Below are 21,327 nucleotides of genomic sequence, written 5' to 3'. Positions count from 1 at the left end.
AATTAAGAACTGTAGTTGAATTAACCTGTACACTCATGTCATCACCTTTGCGTTACAGCTTTGATTATAATAACATTTAAAAAGAGTGATTGACAGTATGAGCTAAAGTCAATGAAACAGTAAAAGTAAGTAAAACATTGTGTCATTTAAATTTTTCTCAGACAATCGTGTTTGACGTCTGTATTTCCCTATTAAGCTTTGTTGAAGATTTAAAGGTTCATATTTGTATTCAAATTAAATGTCAACAATACACTGCCTGGCCTAAAACAAAGGGTCACACACTCTAATATTTCATTGGACCGCCTTCAGCTTTGATTACGGCACTCATTCGCTGTGGCATTGTTTCGATAAGCTTCTGCAATGTCAGAAGATTTATTTCCGTCCAGTGTTGCGTTCATTTTTCACCAAGATCTTGTATTAATGATGGGAGAGTCGGACCACTGCGAAAAGCCTTCTCCAGCACTTCCCAAAGATTCTCAATGGGGTTAAGGTCTGGACTCTGTGGTGGCCGATCCATGTGTGAAAATGATGTCTCATGCTTCCTGAACCACTCTTTCACAATTTTTGCCCGATGAATTCTGGCATTGTCATCTTGGAATATGCCCATGCACATCAGGGAATAAAAAATCCATAATAATCTGGTCATTGAGTATATTCAGGTAGTCAGCTGACCTCATTCTTTGGGCACATAATGTTGCTGAACCAACTGCAGCAACCCCAAACCATGGCACTGCCCCCACAGGCTTGTACAGTAGGCACTAGGCATGATGGGTGCATCACCTCATCAGTTAAATCTAGGTGGGGCCAGGCAGTGTATATAACAATAATACACAAATACAATTTTTACACAAAGTATAACAACTTCACAAAACACTACATTTCGAAAGATACAACACATAGATACTCGACAGATATACAACACATAACTTACCAAAACAAAAAACAAAGAACTTAAGAAAACCGAAGAAACATAAAACTAAACTGCCTTGTGAGAGAGAGAGTGAGGAGGGGTGGAGTGGTGGCATCTGGCAGTGTTTCGGTGATCACTCAGAAGTCCACAGAGGGCGATAGAAGTTTCTGTACAGGACCTTTAAAAATAAGTATTTTCTAATCATAAATCTCATTATTGATAAGATTCAAGTCCGTCCAATTTAGTGGACAAAACCCTTCCAATGTTGCCCAACTCTGCAGCAAAACTGCAGACCTGGCAACCCTGAATCAAAGTGATGAGTCCAGTCAGTGTTAGTCTAAGCCTTCAGCAGTGATCTTCCACACACAGGTGCAGACACACGCACACACGCACGCAGGCACATGGGCGCACACACACGCACACACGCACACACAGGACTTTCTCCCTGTGAACCTGTGAGAAGAGCTCTGCGAGCTGTCTGTCAGCTGTCCCATGGTGCTTGGAGAAGGCTCATGGTCGTTTTTTAATTCCCAGCCAATCTTCTGTCCATCACACCACTTTATCCCGACTTCAGAGCTCAGCTCAGGTCCACACACTGTCACTTTTCTGACACATCTCGCAGCCTACACCTCAACAATACCAGAAAATATTGTCAGCTCCTCCGCAGCCTCAGCTCCAACTATGAACAACAAATCATATTTTCAAACTGGATGTAGAAGCTTCCTTCCTGCCTCACCACACCAATTCTCAACAGCATGGACACACAAGGTGTTGTGTCTGTGTGTGTGTGTGTGTGCGTGTGATGGAGATGAAACCATATTTGAGAATAAATTAAGAGCTTTGGGTTTGGCTCATGACAGAGAAACCTGCCGTGCTTAACGTGTGACCCAAGCACTCAAATCAGATTGCCTCACACGCGGCTTCACGTTGTTTGATAATAATGATCGGAGGGGGATTCAAAGCAACACCATGCGTGCACAGCCCCAGTGAAGGCAGAGACGCCGCTCCATGAACGCTGCCATTCTCAGAAGATTTCCATGAATAAAAGAATTGCTGCCAGCTGTGAGTCAAACTCTGGCTCTTGTGGATACTTTACATATTTAAGACCCAAACCAGCAGAATAGTGAGCTTAGATTTATCGAAAGTTTGTGCAGCAGTTCTCTAAAGTGGGGATGAGTCTTGGAGGAATATATTGATGTATGTTTTTACGAGTATGCTTTCATGTGTCTTAGTTCACTTTATATCAATGTTGTCCTAATGTAAACTTTATTTTGTATTTTTATGACATTTTTTTATCATCCTTAGTTCCTGAAATTCTTAATATACCTCTTTACGCCTCTTTACGTGTACATCTCCAGTTTACATAATGTATCAAACCAGTTGAGCTAAACCTGCATGTCACAGGGTTACATTTTATTTTGTAACCTTAACGGGGCAGTTTGTAACTGTTGTTGTTGTTGTCTGTGAACAGAAAACAATAAAATTGTTTGTATGCTGTGTCCATCTGAAATCAAGCTCAGTCAAACACTCAGGGAGCGTTTGTGTGTACACAGGGGCAGCGCAGGGGCGGGCGGAAACAAAAACACATTTATACCGTCATACCGTCGGAATGACTTTAATTCCATTTTTTTGTGTTAATATCGGCCCACCAATAATATTGGCCCGATATTAGCCTGTTATTATGATATTGGTTCGTATCCGCATCAGATAATGAAAACCTGATATAACAATGCCTGGATTTCCTGTTAATATGCGAGTAAATGCTTGGTATACATTGAGGCCCGCTTGACTTGCAGTTAGCGATCATAAGAAGTGGGTAAGTAATTAAAACAGGAAGTGACTTTTATTTTGACAGTCACAGCCTTGCGCAAGACACCACATCCAGTTAATACCCAGAGACTCATTAACTGCATAAACATTCTAATTCATGGTGAAAACACAAACACTTGAGAAAGCTGTGTTCCCCCAGAATGCATTTCGTCGGAACATTGCAGAAGAGAAAAGAAATACACACCTGAAGTAAATATTTTTCTGTGTCCCAGAATGCAGTTTTAAGATCACTTGAGACTGGAAATAAGTCATTTAGAATTCAAAAATGTGGTTTGTGTATCAAGGTATGACGTATTTATAGTTCGTCAGCAACGTGGACGGAAGTGATTAGCTCCGCCTCGGTCTGTCCTGTTGAAATGATCTGCTGGCTCAGACAGCGAGGGTCGTGTGGAGCTGATAGACCTGATCAACATCATGTGTAATCATTTGACAATGGTTTGAAAGTAACGGACATTTACAGTATATATGTTTCAAAGTTGCACACTACAGCTTTGAATTGCTAAAATGTCTCCAAGTTTCCCTCTGTAACTTTTTTGGCCTCATGAAAGCCAAAATAATCCCCCTAATGCTGCACTGTTACAGTGCAGTTTGTTTTTGACACAGAGATTATGAAGTGAAGATGTTTATCTTCCTAGATAAATGACTACGGGATAAACTCCAATCATCATAATCCATCTTACATTTAATTGGCTCAACCAGGATCTTTGGCTGTGATATCAATTTTGTATGAGTAAGCACATCACTTGATTCAACTTTCTGATAAGAAGTGATTTTATTTCATGTGTATTTAATAAAGTGTAAAATTATGATAGTAAATATAAGTTTAGAGGATTGTGAATGTTGTGTAAGTATTTCCATTAGGGCTGCAACTAATGACTATTTCAATAGTCGACATCGGCTACTGTAACGACAAGTTATTTATGACACGGCTCACGCAATGTTTACTTGCTTCTCCATGGAAGCTGCCACTGCTATTTAATACGTATGCATATATCGCATTCGATCACATAATTAGTTCCAACACAAACTTTTAAAGCCCTATAGTTTCCAAAAATCCCCAAAATACTAAGAAATTATTATTAGGAGTAACAAATGCAACCGTATCACTGTATGTGCTGGTTAACTTCACATTTTATAGCACAGTTGAAACCATAAAAGAGCTTCATTTCTGACCATTAAAACTCTATTTCAAAAGCATTTCAATATGAAACATTTATTGATTCATCTCACAGAGATATCACATCAATACAATGGTATTACATTACCGAAGGAACAAACTGCAGATTCAGTTAATGCATGTTGGTAATAAAAAGAAAAGGGTTCTTTTTTTTTGTATCATTATTAGATTAGAGATTACAAAAGGACATAAAACCATTAATGAGGCAAATTTAATAGCATTTCAGGTTTTAGTTCATCTATAACAGCACAATCACTAAGGACTGATATAGATTTTATAGGCCATGGATTTATAGTTGCACACTATTTGCATATAGAAAAAATATAAAATAAATATTTGTAGCACTTAAGATTAAGAAAAATAAGGAATAAAGCACAGACATATTTACAAGGAAAAAACAACTGGGAGTCCTTTTAACTCAAGGGAAATCATTTCTGTAATTGAATCATATAAATTATGAAACTTTTAAACTTATAACAGAATTGTACTTAATTTAGTGATGTTATTATTAGTTACCAAACAACATTAGTTACCAAACAACGTGTCATGTTGAAATGACAAACCCACTTACTCATTTACTGTGTAAATAAAGGCATCATATGATCTAAAAATAAGAATAAAAGCATGTGCATAGTGAACACATCTGAAATCTCACATTTACACAAGCACTTACACACATTTTCCCAAAGAAAGCGTCACTGTAACCTCGTCCATACATTTTACCGTTAAAAACAACCTCCAACAATATCTGCACTTACAATACAATATAAAAGAGAAAGTGGTGTTTTTTTCTCCTTTGGAAAAGAAAACAAAGAAAAGAGGAAAGAAAAACAACCTAGAAGACAATAAATGCAATATAAAGTGTGTAAATATCAGCAGATGACCTCATATTATCGCTCATAAAGTGTACATTTATCTGTGCTCATCTGGTGGGAGTGGCTCAGGACAGAGAGCCTCCATTCCAAAACATGTAACCTGAAACTCAACATTCATTCATTTCAGTTTGACCTCCTGTGACTTCATTATGCCACACAAAATATCATAATATAGAATGTTACAAATAAAACCAAAAATGAAATATGAATGATACGTTAGTCCTTCTACAGAGTCTTTCTTATGGGTCAACAGCACGTTTGAAGGATCGAAGGTTAACGAACGAGACAACTTTGTTAAACACTTCAAATATAACATAACACAGAAAACAGTGGATGATTGACAGGCTGGTGTTAAAGTGTTAATCCTTAAGATTGTTTGCCTTGATAGATTTAGTCACACATTATTAGTGTAAACTGGGTTGCATTGTGGGTAATGTTTCAGCTGTATGTTCAGCTTTTGACAAGGGAAGGCGAGTGTGGGAGTTGGGACTAAAACAATTCTTATAACATTACAGGGTTAACCATCATTCGTGATTAACTCTTTTAATACATGTTGCTTCATTTTTAACCTCATGTTGGCTCAATAACAAAATTCCATTGGGAGCTTGTTTCAGTATAGACGAGTTTCCCATTTAAAAGCAATCAACAGAAGGGTTAAAAAAAAAAAAAACCCTTGGTTTGGAAAGGTTTCTGTGGATTTAGTTAATGGTCCAATGAAGAAATGATTAGATTTAGGTGGCGATCCAAATATGGAAAGTGAGTGCTTTTTTCCAAGAGGTTTGCACACTCTGAGTGCATTCACGAGAAAAGTTCAAAGCTTATTAGTGTATATGCACATCGCTGTCAACCTTTTATACACAACTCTGGCTGCTGACGTGATGCATATTCGAGTAATAAGCGGCAGCTAATGGCTGCGATATGACTAGAGAAGCTTTTGAAAATCATCAGCGGCTTTGGACGGCATTAGCTACACAGGAAGAGCGCCGTGACTGTGTTTGCGTCGGGGAGTAAAACAACAAATTAGCATCGGTTTGCTTTTAACACGCCACACAGAAAGAGCTGCGATATTATATCTGTAACATGAGCCGATAAGAAAAGCCTGCTTATGAGTTACCAGACACAGGAGATAATATAGCGGATATGTTAAATAATGCAAAATCCCATATCAGAGATGAGTGAAGTATAGACAGAGTGTCACTCCTGACTAGTAATCAGTGGTATTGATCAGCCGCGCAGGATGCTGTACTCATGTTTCTAATTTACCGGAAGGTTACGAGCATGGCTGTGTGACAATTTTACATCCAAAGCCATCGGTGTGTTTCCCTCCGATCATCTGTCACTAATTAACAACTGACACTGTAAATAAATGTCAAACATTCAGTCTTGGCCACATTCATTAATCACAGGGTGACAGTGTTAGCTGTTCTTCCACAAAAGTGCACGATCAAAGTAAAGGCATTTGCAGACAGGATCACTGAAACCAGGTTTCTAAGGATGGTGAACATGTATATGTTTAGTCACAAAAGCAACTTGTCAATCAAACCTCCCTCTTTTAGGCCGTGATTAAATATGGGACACATGGATGCATCCCTCTGACATGGATCTATACCAAAACACATGCACAAATGAGTTTTTCTCCACATAAGTCAAATAGGGATAGTTCAGTGTTAGCTGGTTATATGACAAATTAACAAATTATCAACACTGACTTTGCCAGGGCTCATCCAATAAAATCTAGGTTTGCTTAAATATCTTGCTTTATCTGATCATTAGACAGCCTTCTCTGACTGGATGGATAAACCACTGTTTGTGACTAGTTGACTAACACAGTCAACACAAGCACAGGACTTTGGGTGTATGGATCATTTCCTGTAGGCATATTTTGTACCTGCAGAGGACATTATTTTATATATATATATATATATATGTATATATATATATATATATATATGTATATATATGTATATATATATATGTATATATATGTATATATATATATATATATGTATATATATATATATATATGTGTATATATATATATATATATATGTGTATATATATATATATATATATATGCTTGATTTCGTTAGAAAACCAATACCACCAGCTATGTCTATTTTAACTTTGGTGCGAGACCTGAGAATCAAATGGCTTAGTTCAGCACAAAGACAGGAAAAAGAAGGACTATTCCTAAAAAAAAAAAATCCAAATTATTTAATTTGAGGGTTATCTTTGACTCTATTAAAGCAAGGATTAACACTAAAACTCCAAACAGAGATTAACTTCACTCTCACGTATGCATATGATAAGATAGGATGTGAAACTTGAAACCTCTTAGTCTATAACTGGGGTGTCAAATGTACGGCCCGTGGGCCAGAACCGAAAATTCACATCACGATTAGATTCTAAAATATTAGATTTTTCAGTTCCAGACGGTAAACTTAAAAGTAATAAATAATAATAACTTAGATTTATAAAGCGCCTTTCACGAAACCAAAGGTTGCTGTACAGTTGAAAACAGAAGACGGATCCAAAAACACAAACACTAACAAACAATCAGGTGGCAAAAACGTGCAGGAACAAGTGTCGCTTCAGCAGTGATTGAAATGACTCCAGAGTTGGTGCTTGGCGAATAGCCAGAGGGAGCGAGTTCCAGAGGGTTGGAGCAGTGACACTGAAGGCCCTGTTGCCAAAGCTTTGCCTGCAGGTGCGGGGAATGGAGAGGATACCGAAGTCAGCAGACCGCAGGTTCCGGGAGGGACGGTGCACATGGAGGAGGTCGGACAGATAATGTGGCGCAAGTGAATGGAGAGACTTCTAGCAAAGGAGGAGAAGTGATCCGGAACTTAACGGGGAGCCAGTGCAGTTGTTTCCGCGTGGGGGTGATGGGTTGCCAAGGTTTGGTCGTTCTGGACGTGTTGGAGCCTAGCCAGGGTTTTCTTCAGGACCCCAAACAAGACGGCATTACAGTAGTCCAGGCGTGATGTAATGAAGGAATGGATGAGGGTTTCAGCGACAGAATCAGTGAGCGATGGCCGGAGTCGGGAGATATTTTTGAGGTGCAAAAATGCAGATTCTGTGACAGATTTGATGTGTGCATCGAAAGATCGAGTCCATAATGACACCCAGGTGGCAAACCTCCGTGGACAGTGAAGTGGTGATGTCATCGACATTATTTTACTGGTCTGGTCCACTTGGGATCAAATTGTGCAGTATGTGCGCCTGAACTAAAATTAATTTGATACCCCTGGTCTACAACATTCATGGGGGTCACATTATGTCAAAAATCACTTAGAAGTTGAGGTGGAAACAGACATGAACCTGGGACATGAACATGTGCTCATGTTCAATTTACAAATAAAGATAAGGAAACCATTTTCCCATGTTTATGAAATGTGTGCATCCTGGAGGATGGCAGCAGTCCGGAAAAGACGGCAGATGAAAATGTGTCGTTACTGTACCGGTGCCTATAAGTAACAGTCCATCCACGGGTTAGTGGGCATTTGACAAGCTGTCAAAATGATTCCAATCGCTCAGTTTGAATTTGCAACCCAACGTCGGAGATGCTTGTCAGATATATTCCACATATCTGACACGTCGAGGAGGAGAATCATCATCTAAATTCACTGTAATGTCCAGAGTTGAATACAAAGGCATCAAAAGCTACAAAGTCAACGTAGAAAATATGAACGAAAAAAAAAACATAATGAAAGAGCAAATCTTCACTGAAGCTGGGAACACACACCCTTTCGAGTTAAGACCTGGAGAAAAAAAGAAATACCTCATTATATTAGGAGTCACATTAAGAATATACCAGGTAACATTATAGCATTGATTAAACATCAAACTCAGTTCATTACAGCTGAAGAGTGGTTTCTCCCTTTACACTGATCCTTCAGTTCCTGTCACCAAAATGAAAACATGTTGGCAATTCATAAATAATTCAATTTTATAATATATGGAAGAATAACGTGAACAGAATTAAGAATATACAATAACAAAAAGTATAATAAAAAATAAGTTTGTTCAACTAACCAGGACAAAGTGATACATTGAATGGCAACATATTGACATTTTTTTCAGAACAAAATTAAGAGCTTAAAAATTGTATTTTGCCCACCAAGTTTCACGATAGGGAGTAGTTCACTGTATTTAAAACAAATACATACATTTTCAGCTTTCTTTGTGCGAGTGATGACTGGTTTAATAAATTGCATGTGGGGGGAGAATGTCACCAAGAAACAGCTCAGAAATACAGCACGCACAAATGAAACGTAGGACCTGAGCGCCGGACAACCACTCAGGGGAGCGAGTTGCAGGTCAAAATCCAAATTTAATGAGGCCACAGAGGGGGAAGAAAACAAAAGGCAATAACACAAAGGAAAATAATGTAAAAACAAAGGGCTCAAGGGCAAAGTCAGGAACAAAGAGCCAACAATCACAGGGTGAACACGAGTAACAAACAAGACAATCGGGCAGGGAGAATATAAAGTGAACTGAGAAACAGGTGTAGTCAACAAATGAGAGACAAGTATGAATACAAAATAAAATAAAGTATCCCAACTATCAGTGGTTCTAAAACTTTTTATACCAAGTACCACACAAGACAACATTAAACTCTTGAAGTAAAATACAGTGGTGTAAGTTAATTTACTCTCATCATCCTCCTCTTCCTCACATACAATTCACACACTGGTATTGTGACATTAGATTATGATGGAGCGAGAGATAAAGTGGCTCTGATTATTATTATTTCATTTATTGTTATTTGTTTCATTTTCTTCGCACACCGGTCAAAATTCCTCAGCTAGCTCCGCTCCGATCTCATACCCTGGTAGAACAGTATTTCAGATTTTTCTCCGAGTACCTCCAGAGGAAGCTTGTGTACCATTGGTGGCACATGTACCACAGTTTGAGAACCATGGCACTAGATAAAAGCAGACATACTGTTCATAAACATCAAGTGTGAAATCACTTTTATGTTCGGTAGATGTAAAGTGATCCTCTTATGTCACGACCCTGGACCCTTGATTTATTTCTAGTGCTTTGATTGATTTGGACGTTTGGTTCATATTTTGACTTCAATCGTCCAGTTTTGACTCGTCTTATTTTGTAGTTTTTGACTAAAACATTTCCATGCAGGCCAAGACAATTACGATCTCATATGTGTATGTAATGTAGCTGTGATCACAGTCGTGTTTGTAAACTCCCATTTTGAAGCCTCAAATGTAATGTTTTGGCCAGTCACATGCTGTTTGGTTCAAGGTTCAAGGTTTTTATTTGCCATTTGTGCTTAAACAGACAGTCCAGGCACATTGGAAATCTTGTGCGGGTTCTACGAGCCAGTAGTACGAAACATAAACACACTTAAGGATAAATATAAATATAAAAGTATAAAAGTAATAATAAAAAAAAAAAAAATAAAAAAAAAAAATGTCGAAGATGTGGGGAAATAAAAATAAAGAAATATACAGTTATACAGCAGATTATGGGGTGTATTGCACATTTCTGACATTGCACATTTATCAGACGCCATATTTGGAAATGCAGGGTTGCTCCTGACTGAGAGCTTGTCCACTGCCCCGTACACCTACACCTGCATCCAAGCATGCACTGAATGGTACTTGCTGTCATTCACAGCAGTGTCTATATTCCCAATACATGCCATGTTTTACCATGTATTAGAATCTAAATGGGGCTGCATTTCTCGAAATTGACACAACACTGTATGTGTTTGTCCAAACTGACATCTTTTTACAGACGATGGAGACCAATCAATAGACTGCAGCTTCTAGGCTCTTACTTGTTGGCTTCAATCTTCACACCAGGCAGGAATTTATTTCCATTTTCATATGGTTGCAGATCTCTTACAAACATGGACTCTGTGGGAGACCTTTAATAAAAGTGTAGGGATGGCTTGATACCACTTTTTTCATGTCTGATACCAATATCACGAGTATTGACCAATCAATCCATCTTTTTTATATATACATTTGACTTGTTTATTTTACTTTTCTCTTCTTTTATCTTAAAATAAGTCCACATGGCTCACTTACATTGTGGTCACATGACGCAGGTCTCGCTTTTCATCCTGTGCTTGATGAACCATTCATGTGATATTTAGCAGTTTTTACTTTTTGACCAGTATTGTACCTATCCCTATCCCTGATTGAAAGTAACTCATTTAAATAATGAATTTGCCAGTTGTAATGAGTATCGGCTGCAGGCTATTAGAAAGGAGGAGGTTCTATTAAAGATAAAAAAAAAAATAACCTAGAGCTGCTCGTTTGAAAAACTGTAAGAAATATAATCCGCATGAACTGAGCTGTATTTGAACTTTCACAATGCTGCCGTTAAGTTTGCAACACCCTGCTAGTTAATGGAGAGAGACGACTGAAACAGATGACTTCTTCTCCCCCCCACATACATTGCAGTCCTATTAGAATTTATATGTGTATTGTGAAAGCCTTGTCCAAGCCAGAGCAATGGTGATACTGATGGAGAGTATGAGTCACACTGGGGATTAGTGACACACAGTGCACCCAGTCCCACTGCTCAATTATGCTGCTGAGTGTTGGAAACTTACTGGACATCTTTGGTATGCGGATGGGACCACTGCTGGCACCTTCGCCCCCTTTGGTCAGAGCTTTGATCTCAATGAGGTAGTCGTCCCCAGAAGGGATCTGCAGCTCCACGCTGGTCTTGTTGGTTTCCACGACAGTAGTCCTGTCTTGCCAGGTCTGACGATATACAACCTAGGAGCAGAGAGCATGTGAACAAATACTTTCTCAGCGGTAACGGTGTGAATTGAAACTTTTATTCATGACCTCAGACAAATGTATGACTTTATTCAACATATTAAACCAGCGTGTGAAAAATAAATCCAAGTCCCAAAAGAAGGGAAAACACATGCAGCCATATTCCACTTGTACAGTCCCACTCTGGACATGATAAATAATTGAAAATGCATATTGTGGTACTGCTTTGGCCTGGAGATTCAGCATGGAGGAACAAAATATGTATAAATTAACCTTCAGCAAAATGTAGTTAGTTAAGGAAACACACAGGACAGAAACAATGTACCACTCCCAATATTTAGGTAGCTGTTCTCTAATGACTACCTAATTTGTGGTGCATGTATTACCACAAGGTGGCAGCAACAGCAGGCATTTAGATACTGGACTTCACGTGTGATCGCGGAAGTGATGACATTTTACGAGGTTACTTGAATGCCCCTTGAAGCAGCTCCAAGCTAAGCTCAATACGCTGTAGACCTTGTAAATGTGAAGGCATTTACTAGGTTCACTGAACGCATCTTTTTAGCTGCTCCTCTTGAGTCATCATGGTGTGAACCTGGCAATTCTCAAACTGTTTGCTTTTCTTGACTTCTGATAACAAGTCTGTTGTTTAGGCTTGGCCGGAGCACTGCCACCTTTTTCCTCCCTCATAAGAACCCTGGCAGAGTTAGTTTGAAGCAAGAACACACACTGCTGGATCTGAAAGGGTCAATGTGTGGAATAGCCAACTTGAAACTTCCTTCACAGTCCTTCAAAGTACCATTTTGTAGTATTCATGCATACTGTGCTGTATGGCTCGTTTCAAATTAACTGTCTTGTGGAGGACAAATAATCAATGTCTGTCTATCTTTGGCCTGTGTGTAGCAGCAGGGCGGTGTATGTCTGTGTGTGTGTGTGTGCATATGAATATTCCTTGGATAATCTTCAGTGACTAATAAAATAGCATTTCGTCTTGAAATGCTCATCGCTAGTAAAAATGTGCTGCTGGTGGTGCATATCGTACTGCAAATATGCAAAGAGGATCAAATATGAGTCATTGTTGTACTGGTTTCAAGAAGTGAAATCCCCACTCTGGCATGACACCTTTCATTTTATCACCTGGAAGGGATCTTTTAATTTTGAAAGGGCAGACAGGGCCAATCCATAATGTAACACTGGAGTGCTGAGCTCTATCTTTCCACCGCAATAAGAAAGCCATTTATTGAGATGACAGCTGCTGGGCCTCCATTTGTTTCCCCAGTTGTAGAGTTTCTTTTATTACACTGACAAACTCACCTTGTATCCCGTCACCTCCGACTCATTTTCCATCGCCTTGACGTGTTCCCAGTTTAGAAAGATCTTAGAGTTCGTCAGGTTCCATTCAATATTCCCCGGTGGCTGACTCGGAGCTGCGTGAGAGATGTAGACACAAGTCTTGCAAATGAATGCATGAACAATGTCTTGCTCTTTAAACTAACGTCGCAGTCAGCCTTGAATTGATCATCTTCCACAGCAGAATGTATTTTATACAATAGACCCTTCAAACTTCGGGGGGGGGGGGGGGGGGGGGAGAAGAACTGAAGAAAAAACAGAGGTCAACAAAAACAGAAAGCACACTCTCTTTGATTACCCTTTCATTGATGTGTGTGAAAACCCGGCTAATAGGGATGAAATGAAAAGTTCACCCTGAAGCAGCACAAAAGTCTTTACTGCATTGTGATTCACTCAGCTGCTGAATTCAGTCGTTGGGAGCAGCTTTCATTAGATGTTGCTTCTGCTTTGGTCTTGTTGAGAACTGGAATTAGTGCTTTGTGCCTCCTTTGCCTCAGCCGAATGGGTAAAAACATGACTGTCATTACAGCAACCTTGCCGTTTAACGTTTAACGTTTAACCTCTAAGTAAACATCTCAGCGTGTTTTGTTCTCTATGCCTTCCTGAGAAATTGTGTTCAGTGTGAGTGCAACATTATTTTAACCACCGGATTCAATTCACTTTAAAGCTGCAGTGCAGTACAATGCATATGTGATTATTCTGAACATAATTGCTGTAACATTATTTGTATGTTGCAATTGCCGTGTTTCCACCTCGCATCACCTTTGCTCTACACAATTGGTTGGTTTTTCATTATATACAATACAGTACCTCCTCAACGTGGGCGGGGTTATCACAGCGGCTGCATGAAACTGCCGTGACTTTGTTTTATGTACGAGACACACAAACTAGTGCCGTACAGTGTGCTGAATCATTTAGAATAAGTTGATTAAAAAGATTTGTTCAGTTCTTCCTCCATCGCCGGCTTTCAGCAGTGCTGCCGCTAAATACACCAGACTCACACCAGACACTTCCTTGCTAAATGTTGGAGATTAACCCACGTTTTCAGGACTGTTAACTGATTGTTCGCTTTGGTTCTTGTGTCGGATGTCTCTTCCAGTGACGACACTCTGACCAATCAGTGGCCGGCAGTCTGATGATGTCACTCAAAGTATCGGCTCAGCTCGCTTGGAAAAAAAGGTACCAGGTACTATCGCTGATGGAAAAGCAAAAGAAGCATGCCGTGCCGTGCCGAGAAGAGTGGAGTCACGTTAGTGGAAACACGCCACATCCGACCTGACTGAGGGAGCTTTTATGTGTTTGCAGCAGCAGCACAGGGACGGGCGGGGACAAGGGTGTTTTCAGTCCCCCTCCTACTATGTCTCACTTTACTAGGACATATTTGCTGTTGCCTGCGTCTGTTTCGTCACTTCCTGTGAGCAGTGAGAGAATGTCACTGGACTACACGAGATCTAAACACCACTAAACTGAGAGAGAGTCGTGTGGAGCTGATTGCCTTATTCAGCATCGCATGAACTCATGAGTTGTCCGTTGAGTTCAAATAAACATATTTGGGTAATAATATGATACAGATGTATCCTGCGGTATCTAAAAAAATAGCCACATATTAGTTTTTATTAATGTTCAAGAAAATTACTAATTTCCAACTTCATTCCAAACATTGAAACCTTCCGTTAGAAACTTGAATTCATCATGCCAGATTGACGTCAGCTCAGGCAGAAGGCAGCAATTCCACCGCAGTTTCTCCAGAAATCACCTTTCCTAGTTTAATATTATATACACACCATATATATACCTTATTTAATACCTAAATAAAGATTGTTTGTCCAACCCATGTGTCTGTGTGGCTGAGTTTTCAATTTCTCTAGTGTATTTTTCTCGACTGTTGATTTGGGAGATGACATTTAATAAAGTTCATGGACGTGAAGTCATCACAGGACCACCTGTCCTTAGACGAAAAAGGGCTAAGTAAAGTTAAAAAAAAAAAAAAGTCCCACATCGAGTGAGTCAGCCCGGAAGAAAACACCTGCTGGATGTTTGTTTACTGGAAAAAGTCATCCAATTATAGTGAATTTAAGCTGGAATTCTTGCCAAAGCTGGAGCTGAAGTAGTGCAGAGAGGACACAAGAGTGACAAACATGCTTTGGTTGGGAGAAGTCAGAGTTTAGAGTTAAGGAAGGAGACATGCATCTCTAAAAAAGTAAATAAATAAATAAATAAATAAATAAAGATAAGCCTCTGTCTTCTGTCGACATCACAAGGAGTGAGCAGGGGCAGAGAGAGGGTGGACGGTTGGTAAATTGTCAAAATATAAAAATAAACATTCTCTCTATGTTGATATGCAATCTATTGTTACCTTCTTTTTTTTTTTTTTTTTGCTTGATATTATTTATTTTGGAAATCCCTCTGAGCCAGAGTGATGTCATCTTGTAATTAGTCACAGTAACACATGGGGAAAAAGTGGAGACGATTTCACGTTCAAATTTGAATACCGTTCAATAGTGATTCCCTGAAGATGTTCTTGGGATACTGTGTAACCGAAACTGGGATGAGCGTATGGACAGACTCCAGCTTCCTCCCACAGTCCAAACATTTCCAGATTGAGGTTTAAGTAAATTAGAGACTCTAAATCAACTGTAGGTGTTTATGTGAGCGTCGATTTTCACTGCACTATTTATTACCTTTACTTTTTGTTTTACTACCTGTGATGCTGTAAGCTGCAAACTTCCCCGTTATATGACTAATAAACGGTTATCTTTTCTTTTCATTTTAGCACATCTACTCTATTTTCCATTCAAAGATCTCCTCCATTTGCTCCAGGGCATTAGGCAAGAAACCTAACAATATTTCAACGTTCACATGGGAACCTGACTGTTGTTTTGTGACAGTTCTGCTTCATTTCACGCATATCTGCTTTTGCTTTCGCACATCTGCAATAAAAACAGGGTTAAAATAGTACTTAACACAAGCATAGAGCAGAAACTGAGAGCAGATTTTACAGAATTGTCCCTAATGAAGAGTAATGTGGTTCAGTTGTGACTCATTTACAGTGTGAAAACTTGCAGATGCAATCACTGGCAAATAGAAGCAATAGCAGTTGTGCTGAAGGAATGTGAGTGAATATAAGGTGGGAAAACAATTTATTCAGGGAACAAAAGAGTTGCAATTTACTGACTGTTACCAAAACGAAATGGAACTGTCAATGGCACTTTGTATTAATTCATAATAAAAAAAACATTTTTATATATTTACACAACCTTTACACTCACTGAGGCCAAAGTTACGGCAAAACATTTATTTGTATCAGTCAAAGTCACAGAAACAGTTTAACTTGGGACGATAAGCTGAAAAACGTCACTTTCTTGGGAATTTTCGTTTTACAATATTTAATTTTAGAAACCAGTGAGTTTTGATTACATAAAAAAAAAAAGTTTTAGTCTTTTTGTCACCTAACTACAACACCTAATTTAAGTGGCAATGATATGAGTTTGCATTGACAGGTGACCTAACTAACTTCTGTCCATTAAGCATATTTAATATTCAGTTTTACTAAAGATAATTGAACATTTAAAGTTTCATTAAAGGGGGTAAAAATCATATATTAACATTTAAAAAAATGTAATTCAATAGTTACTTTTCTTGGTAACCAGTTACTTTTACAATGCAGCAACTCAGTTACTTTTTTGTCGATTCCTGTCAGGTGACGTTTCATCAGAGGAATTGAATTTGGCATTAAGAAAAAATAAAACAATTATATTTCTAACATGGGGGGAAAAAAAATGTTTATTTAAACTTTACATAATCAGGAAAAAAAAGTCCTGTTTAAGTTCAGAATGTCTTTTTTCAAATACCCTGTAGTGTTTTAAACATGATTTTCCAGTTTCAGAGCAAGAAAGAGAGTGCAGGGAGTACTTACCCCTACTTTTCTACATATAGTAGTCACTTCAAGCTCACTGAAGCATCAGCATTAAAGCAAACCAGGATTATAATTAAAGTATTCAAGTTTGAAATCACTTCAAGTGAAATCACAGGAAAAATAACAGTTACTTCACCACCCTGGATGGAAAAAATTGTGCCAAACTACGGTCAGAAATAGTCAGAAAGAAAGTGTTAGTCACTTGAATGACAGTATGCAGGTTCTGCCCGTGTTCTGTGACAGCCATTAAAATGTCAGCTTAAGTTAATTACTTGCACTTGACAAGAATTAGTATGACAGGTGGGTTAGTGTGTAGCAGCTGAAGGCAGTTCACATGCTTCTTGTCGTGTTACTTGGCACCGAAAAGAATCTGAATTATTAATGGAGACCTAAGTGTCACACTGTCCTCTCTTTGGACAGCATGAACGCAGTCACCAGTAGCTTTCAACACGTGGCGTGTGAGTTTTGTATTAAAAATAAGATTTGAATATGCCCTGTAGGAAAGACTCTTGAAGCTAGAGTCTGCCTGTTTTTGAAACGCGCACACAATCGTAAGAATTTAGCAAGTAAGTCACAGAAAAATGGCAGCCTAAAAAAACAGTGATGGAAACAAAGAAATAAATCTTGGTTTCTTGTTTGTTTGCTTTTTGAGCTTTTATTATGCTCTGTGGCATTTTGAATATTTTATGTTTTTATACTACTTTTTTGATTGATTTTTATTGGCGCCATTCTGTACAGCACTTTGGTCAATCTTGGTTGTTTTTAAATGTGCTCCGTAAATACATTTGAGCTGAGTCAAATAGGTGCGATGGATACAAATTCAGCAAATAACCGATGACATTTGAAAACCACATGACTGTAACATAAGCCCCTTTTCCACTAGTTTGGCACACCTCACCTTGCCTCGACACAGTATGGTACGTTTTGCGCTTTCATTAGTGATAGCACCTGGTACTTTTTTTAGTACCTGCTCTGGCGAGGTTCCAAGCGAGTTGAGCTGATACAATGCGTGATCATGTCAGACTGCCGACCACTGATTGGTCAGAGTGCCATCATTGGCACGAGGCATGAGCAAGAATCAAGCCGAATAATGCCGATCAGTTAACAATCCTAAAAATGTGGGTTAATCATCAATTACCAAGGAAATGTCTAAAATTTCATCATTTAATAGAGGAGTCTGATGTATTTAGGGACAGCACTGCCAAAAGCGGTGATCACAACTAGCGACCTGCATCACAAACCCTGCCGCTGTATTTCAGTTCAGTGACTGTGTCAGATGGAGTCGGAAACAATTCTTTTAGCTGATTGTAATGATTCAGTTACACTAAAAACAACTGCTTTACAAGTCACGAGTCTGCGTATGTCGTGTGGAAAAACGAAGTCACGGCAGTTTCATGCAGCCGTGCAGTGACGACTGAGAGGACGACAGAAAGCGTGAGAGAGAGAGGTTGAACACTCATGAGAGCAACAGCAAGAATATGTTTTGGTCCGACAGTTGAAAATCGAAATGGAGACGTGATTTCCAATCACACTGCATGACAAAATATGACAGTGTCTGTGACATATAAAGATTTCACAGGTGCGCTACAAGAAAGAACCGAGTGACACTTATTTTCTGTCTGTAAGTCAGACGGAGCTTTGATGACAGCGCCGACTGTAAGGTTAAGATGTGTTTTAAAAAAAAAAAAAAAAAAAAGTGAGGCCTGCTATTAAACGCTTTCCAATGGCAACGCACAATATAAAAGCCGTTTATGTTCATCATCGGCATGTCCCACTTTAGTTTACAGATAGTTTGTAATATTTGGGACACCTGGTGACTGTCATTGGATGAATAATGGGTTAATCACTGCCAAGCCAAAAAAGTCACACACCTGAATATTTTGACTATCTTTAGCTTGATGACACATATTCAACCATTGGCATAATATACATTTAAAGCTTATGCAATGTCTTCTCCTGCAATGTAGTTAAGGTCTGAACTCTGTGGTGGCCAATCCATATGTGAAAATGATGAGTCATGCTTCCTGAAGCATTCTTTCACAAGTTGAGCCCAATTAAAAAATCTTGAGATATGCCCAAAACTCTGTAGGACCTAGACCTGACCAACTGAAGCGATGTCAAATCATAACACTGCCCGAGAGGCTTGAATGGTAGGTAATAATCCAAATATTAAAGTATGTGCCTTTTTCTTTTTGGCTGTGAATGTGGTGTGACAGGGAATCACGCACACAGTTCTCACCAGACCTGGAACAAAGGAACACACTGCTATGACGGGACAAGACCAAAACAGCAAAGAATCTATATTAACAAAATAACATCTTCTGGGTCTGCCTAAGATCACTACTCCTTCATGTATGTTAAAGGGGAATAAATGAATAAGTTTGCCTCGACACACACAATATGAATCATACTCTATGTTTGTGTTGTGTTGTGGGTGTAGACTTACGTGGTTTCTTGGTGGTGATGTTTATTGCAGGGCTGCAAGGTCCATGTCCAGCACTGTTCTGGGCTCTGACTGAGATCAGATAGACTGTACTGCCCTTTAAGCCAGACAGCAGAGCTGAGGTGTTGATAACCTTCACTCTTTCCGCCTCACTCTGCTGAGATCCTTCCTCCCAAAACAGAACCTAGCCCAAAGAAACACATTTAAGAGAGAGCTCCAACACTATTGCCTGCCTTTGTACATTTCCACTATTAAAACTGCTTTTTGTGGCAGCTGAGTCGAGTCAAAATATTTATTTTGGCAAATTTCCGACTGGGAACATCACAATGTGCTTTAAGGAATGAGCCTCCTTCTGTCTGCACAGCAGAGCCAGCGTATGCACAGAATATGGCAGGAAAGACACACACTTATGCTCATTTCAGGGCTTTAATATAGTAAACCACAATTCTACAGGACCTAAATGTGAAGAGTACACTAGCTCAGATACTGTAGGTCCTGAAGCTGTTTTTACACGACGCAGTGACACGGTATCTGACAATCGGCAGTAACATAAGCAGCACTGGGAATGAGGAGTTCTAGGATAAGGGGCTTGTTCATGATCTGTATTCACAGTGAGATCATTCATGACCTGAGAACACGAGACAGAAAAAGCAGACAGGAAAATGTCAAACAGATGGTTTGAGAGTAGCCTGGGTACTGATTCAATTGGCAGCATGCATGTTTGTAGGGACCTTGCTTGAGAGTCGCGACAAGGCCTGGAGTTGCTGATAACAGATGCATCTGTGTGTGTGTGTTTTTTCCCCCCACTAGCAGTTTAATTTTTGCACTTTCAAAGCCACTTGGGAAAATATCCCAAATGCTTCAGCAGAAGTTATGGTTTGATTTTTGTTCCCCCCCCCACCACCTCTGATAATCTAAGCACATACTCAAAGATGGATGAAAAAGTGGGATCAACGTGCTTTAGCTGTCAAACCGCACCATAATGTGTGAGAGCGACAGAGGCAGGAAAGTGCATCCAATCACCAGTACTGTGTTTTAGCAACTCAACTACTTGAGTGTGCAGTTTTATATTAGATAACATGTGACATACATGTTATGTAATATTAAGTGTGTTCAGGGGAGAATGGCGGTGCATGACTATGACTATTGTAGCAATCAAAGTCTAAACATCAGACATCCTGTGGTCTTTGATTTCAGTTAATGGCCCCATTTTGATTATTAAATTGAACACTAAATAATTGCGTCAGCTGAGATTGGCACAGCACCCCCCCGCGACCCTCATCGAGGATAAAGTGGTAGAAAATGGATGGATGGATGGATAATTGGAATAATTGCAATAATTGCAAATGTATTAGGTATGCCTAGTTAAAATTACTTTTACCTGCAGTTATAAGGTACTAACATATTCAGTTCTGACTGGAACCAGGGCTTCTAACTTGGACACAAGAAAGAAAGAAAAACAAGATTTAGCAACTTACCAAAAATCTCACCAGATAAAACCCTTGCCTGCTTTTGTTTACAACATCTTAATAATGTATTTGCTGCTTTATCTCACTATTAGATAGAGTTTTCTGACTGGAAATTTGAGAACTGCTGACTCTATCGCACCAGAGTCCATAAAGCTCTCTTAACGCACTCGTACCAGGCAACTGCTGGTCTATTGCTGCCTCATTTGGTCAGAATGTGTCAATTAAGTAAATTGAAACGAAAGATTTCAAACTCCAAAATCACAAAATGCCACATTTGGACTTAGTGATAGAGGCCACAGTGAATCAACAACTCCTGTTTGTTGTGGTATCCTCTGTGAACCCAGCCGAGCCTGCCAGTGATTTGATTTTGCTCTGCGGACACGTCTGGCAATGATACTGTTTTGGCCACCTTCAGAATCTCTCCCTTAAAAAAGTGGAGAGGAGCTTTAGTGAATCAAAGCTCTATACACGCTGCTGTAACATGACTTCGGTTTTAAGCACGGGAAACAAAATAAATCATATGGTCATCAATGTTAACATCGTGTTGGCGGCTTGCTGATGAGTGGAAAAAAAAACCCAAAAAACTGAAACTGTTGTGG

General features: G+C 39.2%; 1 protein-coding gene across 2 annotated transcripts in view; it reads right to left on the bottom strand.

Moving 5' to 3' along the window:
* Positions 1 to 7,184: 7,184 nt before the first annotated feature.
* LOC131460269 (contactin-4) overlaps positions 7,185 to 21,327 on the bottom strand; it is a 135,108-nt gene continuing 120,965 nt past the window's right edge. For both annotated transcript variants that reach the window (XM_058630601.1, XM_058630600.1), the window contains 4 exons: positions 19,263 to 19,443; positions 12,865 to 12,977; positions 11,379 to 11,547; positions 7,185 to 8,553 (listed from right to left, as the gene is read on the bottom strand). In XM_058630601.1, coding sequence (XP_058486584.1) covers positions 8,456 to 8,553; positions 11,379 to 11,547; positions 12,865 to 12,977; positions 19,263 to 19,443 — 561 coding nt within the window. In that variant the 3' untranslated portion in view covers positions 7,185 to 8,455. The remainder of the gene's footprint in view (positions 8,554 to 11,378; positions 11,548 to 12,864; positions 12,978 to 19,262; positions 19,444 to 21,327) is intronic.

Source organism: Solea solea, chromosome 6 (genome assembly GCF_958295425.1).
Source record: "Solea solea chromosome 6, fSolSol10.1, whole genome shotgun sequence".
NCBI classification, from domain to species: Eukaryota; Metazoa; Chordata; class Actinopteri; order Pleuronectiformes; family Soleidae; genus Solea; species Solea solea.
The sequence above is the reverse complement of the archived record's forward strand: the minus strand, read 5'-3'. Positions and strand labels throughout refer to the sequence as shown.